A 21,254-nucleotide genomic window follows, 5' to 3' on the forward strand; every position below is an offset into this window, starting at 1 on the left:
GGAGGCTGCAGTGACTGTTTTAGCACCAAACCTGGACAAGGCAGCTCTGTCATACTGGAAAAAAAGTTGTCATGAACAAATTCAGGTCAGTCTCAAAAAGTGTCTGCACAACTCCCATATCTCACCACAGGCTCAGAATGTCCTACTTTAAGAATCCCCAAAATCCAGCTGTGCCCCTCAGTTCAAATACCTGCCCACATCCTGCCTCAGGGTCTCACCCAGGAGCTGTAGAGACACACCAAGCCCCTGGGCACTGTTGCTGTCTGGGGAAGACACAACAGCAGAGTTTGGGTGGGAAAGCCACCCTCACAGACTCTAGCCCACATTCTCCCAAGGGTCCCAGATGTCACCTTCCAACACTCAGACTTACAGGCAGCCTGACTGTTGCTCTGGTTGCTTCTGCCTGTGGGAAGAAAACGCTCTGTGAAAGGTCAGGGGAAGGGTGGATCCCATGACCCTAAAGGAGCCTCACACTCCTAAAGCACAGGGAAGGTTCCAGAAGTATGACTGAACACTCGGGGCAGAATTAGGAAATACAGAGACAGTACATGTGTGGGAACTGGACCAATTGCCCTGGGGATGTCTGTCCTCAGCAGGGACCTTCCCCTCTGACTTTCTGACAGCTGGGAATCAGTCCCCACCACTAGAACCATCAGGTGATAAATGTGTCCCTCACTTTCCCACGGGACTCACTAAACAGTCAGTGTTAGCAAACAGGCTCCATATGGACAAGCACCCGTGTGGGGACACGATGCCCATTAAGGAGGCAGAGCACACTTCCACCTGGACTTGACCCCCAGGGGCACAGGGAACTCAGCCCCACCCCTTGCCCACCTGAGCACTTCCTCCTCCACATCACAGCTCCAGCAGCCACAGCTCCAAGGAGACCCAGGGCAGCAGCAATGCCCACAATGCCCATGATGGTGATGGTGGTCTGAGGAGGGGGTTCTGAGAGGGGAAGGTGAGAGACCAACCTGAGGCCTGAGTCCTGACCCTGCTCAGGGACACCCTGACGAGAGTGTCCAGGTCTCTAAGGGGAGACACAGACTCAGGTGGAGGCTGAATGACTCAGAGAAGCCAGTCAGGCCTCCAGAGAAGGTCCCAGCCCCAGAACCAGGGAGAGCCTCCCGGTGCACCAGGTGCTGCAGGGGTGTGAAGGAAGTGCTGTGGGGCTTTCCAGGGAGAGGCTGGGTCCCTTACTGTCCTTCAGAGAAAGCTGGGCCCACGGGTGAGCTGTCAGCAGAATGAGGACACTTGGAGATTCTTCCCTCTCCTGAGCAGGAGCGGGGATCCGACACTGCACCCTTTGCCCCTCCTCTCCGCAGGAAGCCCCTCCAAGCCGACAGGTCCCTCTTCCGGGAAGGCTCACGCCGCAGCAGGGGTCTTCTTCCCCTCTTTCCAGGAGCAGGTGGAGCCGGCGCACCTTCAGCCTGCTCCAGGTAGACCCTCCTGAGGTCCGCGTCAGGGACGTGCACCAACTTGCCCCAGGTGATCCGGAGTCTAGGAAAGCGGGTACCCATTTAGGGCCAAGTAGGCGGTGCATCGTAGGCGAACCGAATCGTTTCCTTGGAGGAACCTCCTATGGTCGTCTACGCCGCAGCCACTCGTTTCCTTGTGGGTTGGGACACTGACTCCGCCCCCAGGTCAGGTCCGTCCCCTCCCGCGGTGAAGGTGAATAAAACGTAACCTGGAACGAAACGGGGTCAAATCCCCGCGAGCTCCAATCCTGAAGGGCGCAGGGCGAGTCTCCCAACCTCGGGGTGAAGCCCGAACCACAGATTCGGGGCGACCCCGGCCCGTCCGTGGTGAAGTGCATCGAGCTGGAACCCGGGCGCCGGTGGCTCCCCGTGTTCGCTCTGGCTGTAGCGGGCGTGCAGCCTGTTCGATTTCGCTGGCACAGTCTGTTCCTGGGCTTGATTTCCCGCGTCTGCTCGTCCTACTTCACTGGATCCTTCCGCTTCTCTCACGGAGGCTCCCTCCACGGTACCCGCGGCTCCAGCCTGGGCCTCGGGGCATCGCTGTAGAGCCGCAAGACCCGGGTATCGCCCACGTAGCCGACGACGCTGTACCGGTTCTTCAGAGGCAGGTCGGTCCGGACACGCCGGTGTTGAACTTTCTCACAGTGCGAGGGTCTGGGAGCTGAGAGGGCGACCGGCCTGAGTCTGCGGTCCGGCGGATTGAACTGGATCGCGCCCAGCAAAGGGGGCGGAGATTGAGAGGGGCGGGGCCAGGGGCGGGGCCGAGGAGGGGGTTTGCTGTTGGGATTGGGCTGCGGTGGCTGGCGACGCGCCCTTCCGGGGTTCCGCGTCCCCGCCAAGTGCACGCGCTCCTGCCCCACGGAAGCCGTTCCCTGCCGACCCCGCACTGAGCGGCCCAGGTCTCTGTCAGGCCCAGGGCCCCCGAGAGCAGCAGGAGCAGCTGTCCGGGACCCTGTCCAACCGTCGGGTCGGGGGAGGAATAGGTCCCTTAATTCGCATCCGGGATGATGATTGGCTTTTTCCGAGCTCGGACATCCAATCACCATGAGACAGGCTGTTGCCTCACGAATATCCAGGCGGAGACCCGGCGTAGGTCGTGATAAAGGAAAATAAAACCCCAAGGAGAAGGGAAAGCCCGGAACCGAAGGGCACTGCCCCCAGCACTTAGGGTCCCGCCTCAAACTCAGGACTCAGACCTTGGAGTCAGGCCTGGCGACCTGGGACTGGGCCCCGACCCCTCCTCCTCCTGCAGGGGGAGCTCTGTCCCGCTGTCTCCCTGAGTCCCGGCCCCCGGGCTGTTTGTTCAGCGACTCTCAAAACATTTTGGTTTCAGAATATCTAAAGAGTCTTACAAAATAGGGACGGCCACCAAAACAATTTTGTTTGTGTGGGTTACTGCTATCAATATTTACCATACAAGGAATAAGACAGTTGAAAAATTCTTAATTCATTTAGAATAATCATAATACCCTATGACATGTTAACAGAAGTAATGTTTTTTTTTTTTTAATGAAAAATAACTATTCCCCAAACGAGGTAGTGAAAAGAGTGGATCTGCTTACATTTTATATTTTCGTGAGTCTCAGTTCTTGTCTGTAAAATTAGAAGTCCGCTAGATTTTCATATTTGCTTCTGCATTTAATGTTATTTTTGGTTGCAGTATATGAAGAAATATACAGCATCACACAAATATGGAGAGGGAACATTTTTTAAAAAGATTTTATTTTTAGAGGAAAGGGAGAGGGAAACATCAATGTGTGGCTGCCTCTGGCAGCGCCCCTCACTGGGAACCTGGGACAAGGGCTCCTTGACTGGGAATCAATGGTGACCCTTTGGTTCACTGGCTGGTGCTCAATCCACTGAGCAACACCAGCTAAGGCAGGAGGAGCATTTAAAAAATATTTTTATTTATTTTTTAGAGAGAGGAGAAGGGAAGGAGAAAAAGGGAGAGAAACTTCAATGTGTGTTGCTGATCAGGAGAAGGGAAGGAGAAAAAGGGAGAGAAACTTCAATGTGTGGTTGCCTCTCGCATGTCCCCTACTGGGGACCTGACCTGCAACCCAGGCAAGTGCCCTGACTGGGAATCCAATGGTGATCCTTTGGTTCCACAGGCCCGCACTCAATCCACTGAGCCAGCCAGCTGGGGCAAGATGTTTTTAATTCTTTCATTTATGTGAATGTGTTAAAAGTGTAACTCGGGAAAGCACTAATGATATCCACATGCAATATAATACCATACTATCCAAAATAATATTCAAATTCCTTTATCATACAAAAACCCCAGGCATCTAAATACAAATAATAAATTATATTAAAAATTAAAATGAATTTTTTTTTCCTGAATGTTTGGGCCAAAAATGTTGGTGCATGTTATACATGGCAAAACACTGTAATCATCAGCTGATTCTCTGTATTTTTTGTTTCAATTCTCACCAGAGGACATTTTTTCCCTTGATTTTAGAGAGAGATGAAGTGGAAGTGAGTGAGAAAGGCTGGTATCACGGAGAAACATCGCTCAGTTGCACCCCAAGGTGCCCTGACCGGTGGGGCTCCCTACTCCAACTCAGGTGTGCGTCCTGACCGGGAACTGCACACATGGCCTGTTGAGGTGCAGGACAACACTCCAACGGAGCTAGTGGGCTGGGATGATATTGTTTTCTTGTTTTTGATGGAAGGTGGTCAGTGTAGCTAAGTGGGATGGGTGTTCTCCCACAAACTGAAAAGGCTCCAGGTCAGTTCTCAGTTAGGGCACAGGCCTGGGTGTGGGGCCACCTCCCCGATTAGCCCCTATCTTGATGTTTATTTCACACATCCATGTTTTGCTCCCTCTCTTTCTCCTTCTCTTCCTTGCTCTCTAAAAGTAAATAAATACACTCTGAAAAAAAAAAAAAGAAAATGCTAAGAACTACAGGATTTCACTCATACATGGGACATAAACCTAAAACTCAGGGACACAGACAGCAGGGTGGTGGTTCCCAGAGGGAAGGGGGTTGGGGGAGGAGGGGCCTCATACCTGGTGAGGGAAGATGGTTTGACTTTGGGTGGTGGGCACACAGTGAAATGTACAGACCCTGTGTCGTAGAAATGTGCACTTGAAACCTACAGGAACCTGTTAACCAGTGCACCCCAATACATTGAATAAGAACACCCCCCAATAATTTAATAAAAACATTGCAATAATTTAATAAGAAAACAAGAATAGAAGAATACAAGAAAACAAGAATACATAACATGTACAAAAAGAAAAAAAACAATAAAATACCCCAAACAGGGGCTGAGGGCCAGACCCAGGCCTGAGCCCAGGCTGACGGGGCCTCATGAAGCCCTCACTGAGCACAGTCCTGGAGCCACCACAAGGCCCAGGTGAATGCCCGAGTCCCTGGGATCCCAGGTCCTGCTGGGACAAGGTTCTCCTGAAGTGGCAAGGACAAAATAGCAACAAAGACGCCCCAGACTAGGAATGACCAGGATGGGGATGCCTCACCCCAGCTCTGCTAGGACATGACAGTCCCCTGGGGAGAGGACACAGGTCCCTGTGGGGAGGGTGGCCTTGGCACCAGCTCCTCACTGTGCTGATAAGAATGCAGACAAGTTCTGATGCCAGTTGCAGGAACAGCAGTCAGGGATCCTTAAAGTCCCAAGGGGAGGCTGCAGTGACCGTTTTAGCACCAAGTCCCATAGAAAGCAGCTCTGTCACCCTAGGAAGAAAGTTGTCATGAACAAACTCTGGTCAGTCTCAGAAGTGTCACATTCCCCCACATCCCACCACAGGCTCAGATTGTCCCACTCTGACAATCCCCAAAACCTATTTGTGTCCCTCGGTCCCAATGTCTCCCACTTCCTGAGCTCAGGGTCTCACCCTTAGGAGCTGTGAGAGACACACCTGAGTCCTGGGCACTGTCACTGTCTGGGGAAGACACAACAGCAGAGTTATGGGGTGGGGGAAGCCGCCCTCACAGACTCCAGCCCACACTCTCCCAAGGGTCCCAGACGTCACCTCCCCAACACCCAGACTTACAAGCAGCCTGAGTGCATCTCTCCCTGCCTCTGCCTGTGGGAAGAAAATGTTCTGTGAGAAGTCAGGGGAAAGGCTGGGTCCCGTGACCCTAAAGGAGCCCCATACTCCTGGAGCACAAGGAAATTTCCAGAACTGTGACTGAACATCGAGGTAGGATCAGGAAACTTAGGGAAAGTAACATGTGTGGGGACTTGGCCAACCACCCACCTGGACGTCTGTCCATAGCACAGATCCTACACTCTGACCTCTGGCAGCTGGGAAACAGTCCCTATTGCTAGAACCCTCAAATGATAGGTCCTTCACTTTCCCAGGGACCTCACTAAAGAGTCAGTGTTAGGAAACAGGCCCCAGATGGACAAGTACCTGTGTGGGGACACGATGCCCAGTAACCAGGCAGAGCACACTTCCACCTGGGCTTGACCCCCAGGGGGACAGGGAACTCAGCCCCACCCCTTGCCCACCTGAGCACTTCCTCCTCCACATCACAGCTGCAGCAGCCACAGCTCCAAGGAGACCCAGGGCAGCAGCGATGCCCACTATGGTCATGGTGGTCTGAGGAGGGGGGTCTGAGAGGGAAAGGTGAGAGGTCAACCTCCGGCCTGAGTCCTGACCCTGCTCAGGGACACCCTGAGGAGAGAGAGGCTCTGTGCCCACACCCCCTCCTCACCCCATCTCAGGGTCAGGGGCTCAGGCAGCCCCTGGTGCTGCACATGGCACGTGTATCTCTGCTCCTCTCCAGGGGGCACGGCCACAGCTGCCCACTTCTGGAAGGTCCCGTCCCCTGCAGGCCTGGTCTCCACCAGCTCCATGTCCTGGGTCAGGTCTTGCCCTTCACGCTGCCAGGTCAGGGTGATGTCCGCAGGGTAGAAGCCCAGGGCCCAGCACCTCAGGGTGACCTCATGGTCAGAGATGGGGTGGTGGGTCACGTGTGTCTTTGGAGGGTCTGAGGGGAGGATGACAAAATTCAGAGACTTTGCATGGTCATGGGACCCTCCAGCATGGCACCACCCAGACAGCAGCCTGGACAGGGCCTTATTTCCTGGAAAGTTCCAGAATTAGGGAGAGAACCTAGAGTTGGAGTGTCCAAGTGTCTAAGTTGAGAATGAGACTCAGGTGGAGGCAGAATGAGTCACAAAAGCTGGAGTCCAGCTTCCAGAGAGTCTCAGCCCCAGAACCAGGGGGGAGTTCCTGGTGTACCAGGTGCTGCAGGGTGTAAAACTCATTTTCGTGAGGGTCACATCAGCCTCTCAGTTGCCTTCAAAGGGCCAAATGTAATTTCAACCCCTTAACAGTTAAGAAGTAGTTACATTTATACGATTCTAAAATAAGGGAACCTGGAGGACTCTTCCCTCTTGAGACCAGGAGGAGGATTCTGATACTGGTCTATTTTCCTCCTCTCCTTGTAGGAAAATTTCCCCTGCCGACAGATCCCCTCTACTCGGGGAGGCCGTGCCCCGAACCTGCTCGGAGCAGCGTGTCCTTCCCCTTCTCCAGGAGGCGGTGGAGGCGGCGCACGCAGGTGTCCTGCAGGAAGAATCTCCTGACGTCCGCATCAGGGAGCAGCACCAACTCGCGCCAGGTGATCTGGGGCGCCATGGCTGTGGTGGTCCAGGAGCGCAGGTCCTCATGCAGGGAGAGGAATTCGGTGCCGTCGTAGGCGAACTGACTGAACCCGTGGAGGAAGCGCCCGTCCAACCCGACGAGGCAGCCGGTCATTTCCTGGAGGGTGTGAGACCCTGACGCCCCCCAAGGTCAGCACCACCCACTTGGCCCCGCCCGGCCCCACCTCGCAGCAGCATCAGGGGAATGCTAGGACCCTGCGACTGGGGCGACTCAGGCCCGTCCGTAGGGATGGGTTCATCCCCGAGCCCCGGGCACACATGGCTCACCGTCCTCGCTCTGGTTGTAGTAGACCTGCAGCTTGTTCAGGGTCACTCTGCTCCTCTGTTCATTGTGCCTTATTTCCTGCATCTGTTCCTCCCAAAACCCTGCGCCCTCCTGCTCCATCCAGGGCACCCTCGGCTCCAGTCTGGAACTGGAGGCGTCACTATGGAACCGCAGGATCTCCGTGTCGTCCAGGTAGATGACGACGGTGTAGCGGTTCTTCTCGCCGAGGGGTACGTACATGGCGGTGCTGCAATATCCCAGGGTGTGGGGGCCTGGGGGGGGAAGCAGGTCCTGGGTTCGCTGTGGGGCGGGTGGGAGCTGGGCGCCTGGGAGACTGAAACGTGGCGGGTGCTGGAGACGACTGAGCGGGAAAATGGGGGGGCGTGGCTAAAGCAGGAGTGGGGGAGCTCTGGGGTGTGGGCGGGCGGTGCTGCTGGAGCACAGTCCCCGGGTCTGCGCCTCCGCCGGCCCCCTGGCTCCTGCTCTGCAGAGGCCTTTCCCTCCCTACCCCGCACTCACCCGTCCAGTTCTGGGTCAGGGTCAGGGCCAGGGTCCCGGACAGCAGGAGGAGCAGGGCTCGGGGCCCCATGACGGCGATCCACCAAACGTGGGTGGAGGAGTCCTGCTCACCGGACGCACGGAGACGCCGATGGGCTTGTCTGCGTCCGCACATCCAATGGGAGTGAGGACTCCAGCTGCGTCAGCAAGGGTCCTGGCGTGGCTCTGTCCGGAGCGTTTGGCAAACTTGCAGAACTCCTGCTCCCTGTGAGTGAGCTCCTGTAGCCGGGTTTCCAAAACAGAACAGAGACGTTAAGGGCGTTCCTTTAACTATTTTTCCTCCTCATTCCGTTGACTCTTTACTGTCCCCTCATCCCATTCAACTCGTCTCTGTGCGTCCGTTTGGCTTCTTAGGAAGTAAGACTCGTGCTCTCTGCACCCGGATATCACTTTAATTCAGTGTGACCACCTTAATCCTGCAACTGTTACCCCCTTTACACCATGAGGACAGTTGTGTGGTGCTGACTGACCACCTACTGGTTCCCAGGAGTGATTTACAGGAAACTCCTATGATGCCGCTGCTTTAATTTGGTTATAGAGGGATCTTATCTGAGAGATGACCAGGGACATCACTGAGGGGGACATGCAGTAACTTCTGTGGTGGACATAACTGAGAATGCTCATCGACTGGAAATGAAATCTGCCCAGCACGCTGAACTGACTGCTCTAACTTGGGCTTGTCCCCTGGACAAAGATCCAGTCGCCAATGTTTACACTGAGAGTCCTGTGTGCCTGGTGCATCCGGGACTGTGGGATGATGGGGAAGTGGGTGAGGCCTCCTCACTTCCTCAGGGCAGTGCACAAAGACATGCAAAAGTGGTTGCAGGATTATTAGATGCCACACAGGACCACAAACAATGGGCCATCATCAACATTCCGGGGCATTCTAAAGCTGCCACCATGGAAGGGAAAGGAAGTTCATTTTGCCTGTGCTGCAGCTAGGGAGGTGGCATTGAACTGAGACATTATCCTGACCCAGAAATGTACACCGAATTCTATTAAATCAATAAAGGATTATCTTTTACAGTTTCAGTGGAGAGCTAAGGAAAAAGAAAAGGGAATATGCAACACAAAGGGGGAAACATTGGCCCAGACAGAGAGATGTGGCTGGGACCCAATCAGGACCCATCTCACCTGAAGGGGCCCAACTCCCTGCACTTGAACCTGTACAGGACCCACCACACTGGGGCCTTGGAAAGGTGATTTCATGGAGTGAACACTGTCACTGGAGACCTTCTCCTGCTGTGGCTCATGAGGAGTACAGCAGCTGTCCTGTCTGTCCACAGTGCAGCTCAGGAACCCACTCCCTGGGTCCCAAGGACATTTCCTGCTCCCTGTGGGTCCAGGTGAGGTTGGCATTTTATCCAATGTCACCGTGTCAGGGATGCAAATGTACATGAGTGATGACTTGTGTGTTTCCTCACTGGGTTGAGGTGTTGCTTTGAAGGAGAGTCACAGCCTCAATGTTTGCTAGTTCTCGTTAGAAAGAATAACTCAGAGGGGAATCCATCTGAGTTACACAATGACTGAAGACTAATTTCACTGGGCAGGTCACAAAATCTGTCTGGAACCTTTGGCCCCTTCTGCAGCATTTTCATGTGCCCCTCCCCCCTCCCCCCGGACTGGGGGATGCTCCAATGGGACATCAAAATTCAACTGGAGAGAACTTCAGAAGCCTTCACTCTGCCCTGGACAGAAGCTCTCTCTAGAGTGCAACTCAGCCTGAGGGCCACGCCCTTTGGTAACGTGAACCTTCTCCTTTGGGACTGGTCTCTGGCTTCCTTGTGCATCTGGAGAAGGGGCACATGGACCAATTTTGCTGAAAGGGGACTTTCTACATCAGTGTCAGGGGCTTATTAACCACTCCTGGGAGTCATAGGTTTCAAAGATGATGGCTTACAACCAGGACACTTGGTCTGTTGGACGAGACATCAAATCAAGGACTCTCTCCAGCCTCATTGGAGGGACCTTACCAGGTGCTACTAACTAACCCACGTGCAGCTGAGCTCAGAGGAGTTAACTCCTGGGTTCCCACGTCTCATTTAGAGAAGACTCCTGACAGTGCACGGAGATCTGCCCCTTCCCTGACACTTGCCTCCATCCACAGTAGAGATCAAGGACTTTTCAAGGACAAGAAGCCACCAACCAGGCAGGCAGACAGCTGTCCCAACACAGCAACGGGGCCTACAGGCTCACAAATTGATGCTGCTGTTGACTGAATGTGCATAAGATGGATTTGTATTGTTATTATCCTCCTCGTGGCTTCCTGATGGAAACAGTACCCGTCCACCCAGACCCCTTCCTTCCTAGATGTGGAAAACGTATCTTTGGTACCTGTCAACATTCCCACCTACTGGACAATCATATTCTGTTTTTTAAATAGTTTTACGTCTTTATTCTTAGAGAGAGGGGAAGGGAAGGAGAAAGAGTGGGAGAGAACATGAATGTGTGGCTGCCTCTCATGTGTCCCCTACTGAGGACCTGGCCTGCAACCCAGGCATGTGCCCTGACTGGGAATCAAACTGGCGACCCTTTGCTTCACAGGCCTGTGCTCAATCAACTGAGCTACACCAGCCAGGGCTGGACAGTGATATTCTAATGATCAGTTAGGATAATGAAGTTAATGCTTTGTTGCCCACACATTGGGCCTCTCCTACTATCAGTATAAGGTTTGGTACATTTTTTTCCTCAATCAGTCTGTCCTAAAGAACCCATCCAGGGGAAATTCCTCCAAGAACACATCCCTGATAACTCACCTGCTGGAATCACATTGGACCCACCTAGTTGAGTGTTGTGTAACTACAGCAATGGCTGATGAAGAGCCAAGAAAAATACCTGGTTGTGGTGGAAAGGCTTGCAGCCACCTGCCCTGTCTGTCACACTGTGTGTGGCCCTAGGACTCACCAGGCATGTGCCTGTGGCTGGATGTTTGTGAAAAAAGAAAAAAATCAATGGCTCCTTATTTCAAAAATTATCGTTATGACTTGGTGGGCAGCTGTATCTGTAAATAGCCCTGTAACCTGTATCCTGTCCTCTGTCTCCTGGACACTTGTGGGAAGCCCTATGGGACACTGAAACCCTAGTTCATTTTGGGGTGACTTCCGTCCACTTAACTGTGGATGGGAAAGTCCACATGTCTGGGTCCATTCAGTGCACCCCAGCTGCTCCCTGGCCCTGGCTGCCCAATGGCGACAACATCCCTGGTGGACCCACCCCCACCCGCCCTCTAAAGGAAATAGAAGGGGGGACTTGGAGGGTTAGGGGCTGGCCTTGGCGTTCTGGGACAAGCTGAACTTGCGGTCAGTGAAGAAGGTCATTCATTAGAAAAGACCCTTTACCTAAAGTGGGTCCTGCAGAGGGACCGACTGCTGTTCCAGAAGCAGGAACAGGGTGGGAAGCAGCACAGAAGGACAATGAGGCCTGAGCTCCGTGGCCAAACAGACTCGACAGACTGTGGAAACCCAGGCCCAGGCCCAGCAGTGGGACCTGCCTGCACCCGAACTCCACAGGCCTGTTGTCCCTGCTGATGGAGACGGGGTCGGAAGTAGCCATGAAACCGTGGTCAGTGGGGTGGGAGCAGGAGCCCAGGCCAGACAGTCATGGGACTCATATGGTCCCCCTGGATTTTGGAGAAGTGGGATGGGCAAGGCAAGCTACAACATAGTGTGTTAAAAGCCCAGGCACGTTGGTGAGGTCCTACGCTCAGATTCTGAGTATTCAACAGCTGGCATAGGGACCATCCTCGCCAACATGCGATACTTCCTATGGGAAGTAAGTGGGCCCAATTTATTAAAATAAACAATGGGGGCCCATCTCCCTGTCTAATCATAAAAGTTGAGAAGGTGACGGTCATGCCTCCAATTTATACGAAGTACAGTCTGGGCGTGTTATTTCTTCTCCAACAAATAACAGTGTCTGGTGTATGGAAAAGGGATGTTTGTGTTGGGAGGGGCAGAGAATTCCGCTATACTAAGTGATCTTCATTGTGATAACACCATCTTTATGTGAAATAGTACTGGAAAGTTGTGTAACACTAAAATTGTAGGCGAAATAACTTTGCCCGAGGTTAATAAAATCTATGGCATTGTCGATACCGGAAGTCCAACCTATTGGGAAAGTGAACCTGATCCTTCCCATGAGGTCATTTCTATGGCAACGTAGTGGCCAGAAGGAAAATTAGAGCTTCTGAATCTCGAAATAGTAGCACTTGTGGGGGAGACTTCTTTCTTGAGGTCCCCCCCCCCAGTGCAACGGACACGCGTGAATGAGTAAATATGGCCGAGACAAGATGAGATCTGTTTGGGGGATGGAGGAGTGGGCTGTGGCCAGTTTCTCTGGGGAGACAAGGAGAAAAAGGCCCCAGCGCCCTCTTCCATAGCCTTTTATTGCGTTGTAATACGGGAATACAGGGTGGCAAGGATCAAACAGTAGCTAACATTTCAAAGAGTTCTGAGGGTTTTAGTCTGAGTGAATGTCTGTCAGGGAGAGAGTTGCAGAAACTTTGGGAGACATACTCATTTCCTATCAGACCCTTATCATATGAATGAAAGCACTCTTAGCAGAGCAGATTTCACAGGTTTATCAGGAAGTCTTTGTGGTGCCAGATTTTTCCCCAGGGCACGCTCTGGCCAGGCAAGGAGCTGCACCTCTCCCCAACAGGTATTTCGGGTTAAGGGGATTAGAGCCAGGAAGCGCTTCTCCCAGAGAACTTGGGGACTCGGCTATGTCAAAGCCAGGGGGCAAGAGTCCATTGCTTCCTGTTGCAGCCACCCGAGTCCTTCCATGAAGGCCTCCCAGGTGATGGAGTCTGGCTTAGGTTGCCCCCCGCTGTGAGGGGTCTTACCCATCACTGACTTCTGACCAAGCTGTGGGGGCAGGGAGAGGAACTGAGGCAGGGTTTGCTACCAGAGACAGGCTTTGTCTCCTGTGGCTGGAATTCCAGAGGTCGTCACTCACTCTTAGCCACAGGAGTAGAGATACAATTCCTAAAATCAGGCAGAGTTGTGTACTACAAACACTCCTGCTACTATAGTTGTCCAGACAACCATAACATACAAGGTAGGAAGGACAGTGAGCCAGGGAGGGAAGACATTATTAGGTTAATAAAACTGTTGATGATACATGCACAGGGTTTTGGTGGCTGGGACACCTGTTCCCCTCAGATGCTTTCTTGTCTATTATTAGACGTTTTCTGTTGCTAATCAGTGTTGCGGGTTTAGTAGAGTTACTCCTGTCCCCGATGCGTAAATGTTAGACTAAGAGGCAGAAAAACAGAACTTAGGACCAGCTGCAAAAAGACTCAGGTCACGGCAGCTCGAAAACTGGAAATGATCCAGAACATTCACAAACAAGGGCCCGAAGGCTCTGGCTGCCTCCTGTTCCCCGCCTTCTCTGAATAATAGTTGGAGCTTCAGTGCTTTCTGGGGTTGTGGTCTGGCTCATTCCCAGGGGTCCGCCCGGTTCAGCAAGACAGATGCCGACTCTGACACGGCGGGGGAGTGAGCCTTCCTCCCACCATGGGGCCACCTACCCACCCAAAGGGCTGGTTCGCAATGCACGCTTTGACTGGTTTATGATGAAAAGGGGGGCTTGTGGAAGGAAAGGGGCCACGTAGTAACCTGAGAAGCTCAGGGGAGGCCTGTGTGGCAGGCAGCCTTAGGCACTCGCACTCGGAGACCTGAGGCAACCACACTGGTCATCCCGTGTGACCCGGGGCTGATCGTCCTGTGGGTTCTGGTCCCCCAGCTCCCTGTTCACGGCCTCAGGTCTGTTCTGTGGCTTTTCCTGAAATGAAATGAGCCCCCCAATAACCCACATATAAATTCTTTTATATGTTTAAATTAGGAAATTTTGGTTCTGTTATTTGCTCCAGAAATCAATCAGGGGAATCATTACAGAGAGCAAGCATTTGGAGATTTTCACGATGTGGAACTGAGAGCCCCTTTCTCAATCTTTCGCTTGACTTTCCCGCGTGGTAGAGAAAATGCTGTACCTCTCATATCGTATGACACACGAACGACCTCGCCTTCCCCAGAAAAAGAAAACATTTAAATGTGCATTTAAGTCATTTCCCCAACCTGGGCCCGATCTCACCACTGAATTGTGTGAACCCAAATCCGGCTGAGACCAGGATGGCTTGTGGGCTGGTTACAAAATACATAAATTTCTGCCCATTGCTGCTGTCAAAATGTTGGGTATGAAGTCCAAATTATTTTTCAACTCACGATATTTTTCACCTTTTTCTTTCATTTTTTTGTTCCACCAGCCTTTATCCCCCCCCAACCACCCATACAACCTCCACCCCAATTACCACACCATTGTCCGTGTCCATGAGATTTTTTATTTTTTAACTACGGTTGACATACAATGTTGTGTTACTTTCAGCCATGGAACTCCGTGATTATACATTTATATAACTTATTAAGCAATCTCCCTGAAAAGTCTAGTACCCATCAGACACCATATGTAGTCACAACAATATCACTTCCTACTTTCCCCTGCTGTACTCTACACCCCACTCATAAGTGTCCAGGGCTGACACGGGACAACCACCATATTTTCGCTGACTTGGGTGGAAGTTATGAGAGGGACTAAGCAGAGTGAGTGTAGAATTGGTGAGGGCACAGCAGGACAATCTCAGAACGTCTCCCTGTAAATTACTGATGAATGAAAAACACCAAACGGTGACTGTTTGACAGGGATACCTGACTGTCACCCCCGTGAGTGGGTCACCAGAATGAATGTCCCCACGGTCAGGACAGGGAGGTGCAGTGTCCCGTCCTTGTTCTTTAATCTTCCACAGTCCTGGCTCCCTTGGTGGCCTCATCCACCCTCATGGTTTTAAATGTCATTTTTGTAGCATCACCTCTTCCCCTATGTCTCCAGCCCAGACATTTCTCCTCAAGGTCCCCACACTCATCTGTCCAACCTGACTCCTCACTGGTGCTCATAACAGACGTCTCACCTTGACCTTCTCTTCAGCTGAACCCTTGAAATGCTCATCCCTCCCCCACACATACTCCTGCCAGTATCTTCCTCGTCTCTGCTGATATAACCCCATCTTTCTGCTGACACAGCACAAACGTGGGGTGCCCTCCTTGACTCCTTCCCCACAGCCCAGATTGAATCACTAGGAAATGCTGGGAAATCCATCTTCCAAATGCATTCAGTGTCCAGTCCCTTCCCACTGTTTCCACCACTCACAGCCCCATCAGAACACCCAGCACCTGCAGCCTGGAACCCTGGGAGCTTCCCCACACCTTTCCCTCCTGCCTCGCTGGTCCCTGGTCTCCTGATTCTGTTCTCAGTCCAGTAGCCAGACTGACCCTGTGGCCCAAGGGCTCTCCCTTGAGGACGAACTCTCAGAGGAAGCCACTAAGGTCATGGGGGCTCCTTGGCCATGACCTTCCAGGACTCAGCATCTGCAGAATGAGAGCAGTGTCTGCAGTGGATTAAGGACAGTGGATGCTGGGACACTTCCTGCTTTAAGCAGGTGTCCTCACCTTCTGATTGGTCAGCTCTCTGTACCCCACACAGACAGCCCTGAGGTCTACATGAGGAGGGCCTGAAAGCTTGGGACGACTCCTAGGCAATAAATATGCACTTGGTTAGAATCAGGGACTCAACCAGCCAAAACTGGAGGCTCCAAATGGTCGCATTCGGATGCGTGGGAAGAAACCCTTAAGTGCCAATGGAACACAGGTGGTCACAAGGAACATCACTGGGGAGCCGTGTGGTCCCCTTGTCCGTGGCAGACAGTCTGTCCCTCCTGGGTTGTCTGCACACCTCATGGTAAGTTTGTGAGTTTAAATTAACAGCTTAACAAATGGGATGAAGGTGTACATAGAATAATATTTGCTGGAAACGATACACTTTGGAGCTTTTAATCTAAATCACTTCTGTTTAATTCGTATATATAAATATAGAGTTAAATTTATTTAATGCAGACGTGTTCAGATACTTGTTGCAGAAACTGTAGTCAGGGACCCTTAAAGTCCCAAGGGGAGGCTGCAGTGACTGTTTTAGCACCAAACCTGGACAAGGCAGCTCTGTCACACTGGGAAAGAAAGTTGTCATGAACAAATTCAGGTCAGTCTCAGAAGTGTCACAACTCCCACATCCCACCACAGGCTCAGAATGTCCTACTTTAAGAATCCCCAAAACCCAGCTGTGCCCCTCAGTTCAAATACCCGCCCACATCCTGCCTCAGGGTCTCACCCTTAGGAGCTGTGAGAGACACACCAGGGCCCTGGGCACTGTCACTGCCTGGGGAAGACACACAGCAGAGTTACGGGGTGGAGGAGCCCCCTCAGAATCCAGCCCACCCTCTCCCAAGGGTCCCAGACGTCACTTCCCCAACACCCAGACTTACAAGCAGCCTGAGTGCATCTCTCCCTGCCTCTGCCTGTGGGAGAAAATGTTCTGTGAGAAGTCAGGGGGGAGGCTGGGTCCCGTGACCCTAAAGGAGGCCCACACTCCTGTAGCACAAGGAAATTTCCAGAACTGTGACTGAACATCAAGGTAGGATCAGGAAACTTAGGGAAAGTAACATGTGTGGGGACTTGGCCAACCACCCACCTGGACGTGTGTCCATAGCACAGATCCTACACTCTGACCTCTGGCAGCTGGGAATCAGTCCCCATCTTTTAAATGATAGGTCCTTCACTTTCCCATGGACCCCACTAAAGGGTCAGTGTTAGGAAACAGGCTCCATATGGACAAGCACCCGTGTGGGGACACCATGACCATTAACCAGGCAGAGCACACTTCCACCTGGGCTTGACCCCCCAAGGGGACAGGGAACTCAGCCCCACCCCTTGCCCACCTGAGCACTTCCTCCTCCACATCACAGCTCCAGCAGCCACAGCTCCAAGGAGACCCAGGGCAGCAGCGATGCCCACTATGGTCATGGTGGTCTGAGGAGGGGGCTCTGTGAGGGGAAGGTGAGAGGTCAACCTCAGGCCTGAGTCCTGACCCTGCTCAGGGACACCCTGAGGAGAGGCTCTGTGTCCACACCCCCTCCTCACCCCATCTCAGGGTCAGGGGCTCAGGCAGCCCCTGGTGCTGCACATGGCATGTGTATCTCTGCTCCTCTCCAGGGGGCACGACCACAGCTGCCCACTTCTGGAAGGTTCCGTCCCCTGCAGGCCTGGTCTCCACAAGCTCCATGTCCTGGGTCAGGTTCTGCCCTTCACGCTGCCAGGTCAGGGTGATGTCAGCAGGGTAGAAGCCCAGGGCCCAGCACCTCAGGGTGACCTCATGGTCAGAGATGGGGTGGTGGGTCACGTGTGTCTTTGGAGGGTCTGAGGGGAGGATGACAAAATTCAGGAACTCTGCATGGTCATGGGACACTCCAGCATGGCACCACCCAGACAGCAGCCTGGACAGGGCCTTATTTCCTGGAAAGTTCCAGAATCAGGGAGAGAACCTAGAGTTGGAGTGTCCAGGTCTCTAAGGTGAGAATGAGACTCAGGTGGAGGCAGAATGAGTCACAAAAGCTGGAGTCCAGCTTCCAGAGTCTCAGCCCCAGAACCAGGGGGAGTTCCTGGTGTACCAGGTGCTGCAGGGTGTAAAACTCATTTTCGTGAGGGTCACATCAGCCTCCCAGTTGCCTTCAAAGGGCCAAATGTAATTTCAACCCCTTAACAGTTAAGGAGTAGTTACATTTACAGAGTTCTAAAATAAGGAAACCTGGGGGGCTCTTCCCTCTTGAGACCAGGAGGAGGATTCTGATACCGGTCTATTTTCCTCCTCTCCTTGTAGGAAAATTTCCCTGCCGACAGATCCCCTCTACTCGGGGAGGCCGTGCCCCGAACCTGCTCGGAGCAGCGTGTCCTTCCCCTTCTCCAGGAGGCGGTGGAGGCGGCGCACGCAGATGTCTTGCAGGAAGAATCTCCTGACGTCCGCATCAGGGACCAGCACCAACTCGCGCCAGGCGATCTGGGGCGCCGTGGCCGTGGCGGTCCAGGAGCGCAGGTCCTCGTCCAGGGAGAGGAATTCGGTGCCGTCGTAGGCGAACTGACTGAACCCGTGGAGGAAGCGCCCGTCCGACCCCACGACGCAGCCGGTCATTTCCTGGAGGGTGTGAGACCCTGACCCCGCCCAAGGTCAGCACCATCCACTTGGCCCCGCCCTGCCCCACCTCGCAGCTGCATCAGGGGAATGCTAGGACCCTGAGACTCGACTCTGGCCCGTCCGTGGGGATGGATTCATCCCCGAGCCCCGGGCGCACGTGGCTCACCGTCCTGGCTCTGGTTGTAGTGGGCGCGCAGCTTGTTCAGGTTTGCTTTGCTCCGCTGTTCGTTGTGCCTTATTTCCCGCGTCTGTTCCTCCCAAAACCCTGCGCCCTCCTGCTCCATCCAGGCCGCCCTCGGCTCCAGTCTGGCACTGGCGGCGTCGCTGTGGAACCGCAGGATCTCGGTGTCGTCCAGGTAGATGACGACGGTGTAGCGGTTCTTCTCGCCGTGGGGTACGTACATGGCGGTGCTGCAGTATCCCAGGGTGTGGGGGCCTGGGGTGGGGGACACAGGTCCTGGGTTCGCTGTGTGTGTGTGGGGGGGGGGTGGGAGCTGGGCGCCTGGGACACTGAAACGTGGCGGGTGCTGGGGAGGAGTGAGCTGGGAAAATGGGGGGCGTGGCTGAGGTGGGAGTGGGGGAGGTCTGGGGTCTAGGCCTGCCGTGCTGGTGGAGCACAGTCCCCGGGTCTGCGCCTCCGCCGGCCCCCTGGCTCCTGCTCTGCAGAGGCCTTTCCCTCCCTACCCCGCACTCACCCGTCCATTTCTGGGTCAGGGTCAGGGTCAGGGTCCCGGACAGCAGGAGGAGGAGGGCTCGGGGCTCCATGACCGAGATCCACCAAACCTTCTGGTGGAGGAGACCTGGTCACCGGAGGCAGGGAGACGCCGATGGGCTTGTCTGCGTCCGCACATCCTATGGGAGTGAGGACTCCAGCTGCGTCAGCAAGGGTCCTGGCCTGGCTCTATCCTGGGTGTTTGGTAAAGATGGAGAACTCCTGCTCCCTGTGAGTGAGCTCCTGTAGCCGGGTTTCCAAAACAGAACAGAGACGTTAAGGGCGTTCCTTTAACTATTTATCCCCCTCATTCCGTTGACTCTTTACTGTCCCCTCATCCCATTCAACTCGTCTCTGTACGTCCATTTGGCTTCTTAGGAAGTAAGTGCCGTGCTCTCTGCACCCCGATATCACTTTAATTCAGTGTGACCACCTTAATCCTACAACTGTTACCCCCTTTACACCATGAGGACAGTTGTGTTGTGCTGACTGACCACCTACTGGTTCCTAGGAGTGATTTACAGGAAACTCCTATAATACCGCTGCTTTAATTTGGATACAGAGGGATCTTATCTGAGAGATGACCAGAGACCTCACTGAGGGGGACATGCAGTAACTTCCGTATTGGACATGACTGAGAATGCTCAAGGACTGGAAATGAAATCTGCCCAGCACGCTGAACTGACTGCTCTAACTCGGGCTTGTCACGTGGACAAAGATCCGGTGGCCAATGTTCACACTGAGAGTCGGGTGCAGCCGGGACTGTGGGATCATAGGGAAGTGGGGGACTGTGGGATGATGGGGAGTCCTCACTTCCTCAGGGCAGTGCACAAAGACATGCAAAAGTGGTTGCAGGATTATTAGATGCCACACAGGACCCCAAACATTGGGCCATCATCAACATTCTGGGGCATTCTAAAGCTGCCACCATGGAAGGGAAAGGAAGTTCATTTTGCTTGCGCTGCAGCTAGGGAGGTGGCATTGAATTGACACATTATCCAGACCCAGAAATGGACACCAAATACTATTAAATCAATAAAAAATGATCTTTTACAGTTTCAGTGGACAGCTAAGGAAAAAGAAAAGGGAATATGCAACAAAAAGGGGGAAACGTATCTTTGGTACCTGCTCATCCTTCCCACCTACTGGACAATCATATTCTGTTTTTTAAGTAGTTTTACTTCTTTATTTTTGGAGAGAGGGGAAAGGAAGGAGAAAGAGTGGGAGAGAACATGAATGTGTGGTTGCCTCTCATGTGTCCCCTGCTGAGGACCTGGCCTGCAACCCAGGCATGTGCCCTGACTGGGAATCAAACTGGTGACCCTTTGCTTCACAGGCCTGTGCTCAATCCACTGAGCTACACCAGCCAGGGCTGGACAGTGATATTCTAATGATCAGTTAGGATAATGAAGTTAATGCTTTGTTGCCCACACATTGGGCCTCTCCTACTATCAGTATAAGCTTTGGGACATTTTTTTCCTCAATCAGTCTGTCCTAAGAACCCATCTGGGGGAAATTCCTCCAAGAACACATCCCTGGTAATTCACCTGCTGGGATCACATTGGACCCACTTACTTGAGTGTTGTGTAACTACAGCAATGGCTGATGAAGAGCCAAGAAAAATACCTGGTTGTGGTGGAAAGGCTTGCAGCCACCTGCCCTGTCTGTCACAGTGTGTGTGGCCCTCGGACTCACCAGGCATGTGCCTGTGGCTGGATGTTTGTGAAAAAAGAAAAAAATCAATGGCTCCTTATTTCAAAAATTATCGTTATGACTTGGTGGGCAGCTGTATCTGTAAATACCCCTGTAACCTGTATCCTGTCCTCTGTCTCCTGGACACTTGCGGGAAGCCCTTTGGGACACTGAAACCCTAGTTCATTTGGGGGTGACTTCCGTCCACTTAACTGTGGATGGGAAAGTCCACATGTCTGGGTCCATTCAGTGCACCCCAGCTGCTCCCTGGCCCTGGCTGCCCAATGGCGACAACATCCCTGGAGGACCCACCCCCACCCGCCCTCTAAAGGAAATAGAAGGGGGGACTTGGAGGGTTAGGGGCTGGCCTTGGTGTTCTGGGACAAGCTGAACTTGCAGTCAGTGAAGGTCATTCAGTAGAAAAGACCCTTTACCTAAAGTGGGTCCTGCAGAGGGACTGACTGCTGTTCTAGAAGCAGGAACGGGGTGGGAAGCAGCACAAAAGGACAATGAGGCCTGAGCTCCGTGGACGAACAGACTCGACAGACTGTGGAAACCCAGGCCCAGGCCCAGCAGTGGGACCTGCCTGCACCCGAACTCCACAGGCCTGTTGTCCCTGCTGATGGAGACGAGGTCGGAAGTAGCCACGAAACCGTGGTCACTGGGGTGGGAGCAGGAGCCCAGGCCAGACAGTCATGGGACTCATATGGTCCCCCTGGATTTTGGAGAAGTGGGGTGGGCAAGGCAAGCTACAACATAGTGTGTTAAAAGCCCAGGCACATCAATGAGGTCCTACGCTCAGATTCTGAGTATTCAACAGCTGGCATAGGGACCA

At 53.2% G+C, this 21,254-nt stretch overlaps 2 protein-coding genes and 1 long non-coding RNA gene across 14 annotated transcripts; 1 reads left to right on the forward strand and 2 right to left on the reverse strand.

Moving 5' to 3' along the window:
- Nucleotides 1–4: 4 nt before the first annotated feature.
- Nucleotides 5–8,002, reverse strand: LOC119035307 (patr class I histocompatibility antigen, A-2 alpha chain-like). 10 transcript variants are annotated; one of them, XM_037126617.2, is made up of 8 exons: nt 7,903–8,002; nt 7,386–7,655; nt 6,957–7,232; nt 6,164–6,439; nt 5,958–6,062; nt 5,497–5,529; nt 5,362–5,385; nt 4,641–5,168 (listed from the first exon to the last, which is right to left on the reverse strand). In XM_037126617.2, the coding sequence occupies exons 1-8, from the start codon at nt 7,970–7,972 to the stop codon at nt 5,098–5,100; spliced, it is 1,125 nt and encodes a 374-aa protein (XP_036982512.2). In that variant the 5' UTR covers nt 7,973–8,002; the 3' UTR covers nt 4,641–5,097. The 10 variants fall into 10 exon arrangements, with proteins under 10 accessions (XP_053514902.1, XP_053514896.1, XP_036982512.2 ...); XM_037126620.2 differs by having other exon boundaries at nt 4,641–5,176; XM_037126616.2 differs by having other exon boundaries at nt 5,338–5,385.
- On the forward strand, nt 1,507–8,628 carry LOC128626443 (uncharacterized). 2 transcript variants are annotated; one of them, XR_008390418.1, is made up of 4 exons: nt 1,507–2,086; nt 6,903–7,247; nt 7,508–7,613; nt 8,429–8,628. It is a non-coding gene; the product is annotated as an uncharacterized LOC128626443 (long non-coding RNA). The 2 variants fall into 2 exon arrangements; XR_008390419.1 differs by having other exon boundaries at nt 8,480–8,628.
- A 5,638-nt stretch (nt 8,629–14,266) lies between these two features.
- Nucleotides 14,267–18,446, reverse strand: LOC128626442 (patr class I histocompatibility antigen, A-2 alpha chain-like). Of its 2 annotated transcripts, none has more exons than XM_053658940.1 (5): nt 18,182–18,446; nt 17,757–18,032; nt 16,968–17,243; nt 16,766–16,870; nt 14,267–15,997 (listed from the first exon to the last, which is right to left on the reverse strand). In XM_053658940.1, exons 1-5 carry the CDS (start codon nt 18,417–18,419, stop codon nt 15,993–15,995), a joined length of 900 nt encoding a protein of 299 aa, XP_053514915.1. In that variant the 5' UTR covers nt 18,420–18,446; the 3' UTR covers nt 14,267–15,992. The 2 variants fall into 2 exon arrangements, with proteins under 2 accessions (XP_053514915.1, XP_053514910.1); XM_053658935.1 differs by having other exon boundaries at nt 14,267–16,345.
- Nucleotides 18,447–21,254: the final 2,808 nt, after the last annotated feature.

The sequence above is a fragment of the Artibeus jamaicensis genome, unplaced genomic scaffold, assembly GCF_021234435.1.
Source record: "Artibeus jamaicensis isolate MK-2021 breed Jamaican fruit bat unplaced genomic scaffold, CSHL_Jam_final contig_2234, whole genome shotgun sequence".
In the NCBI taxonomy this organism is placed as follows: Eukaryota; Metazoa; Chordata; class Mammalia; order Chiroptera; family Phyllostomidae; genus Artibeus; species Artibeus jamaicensis.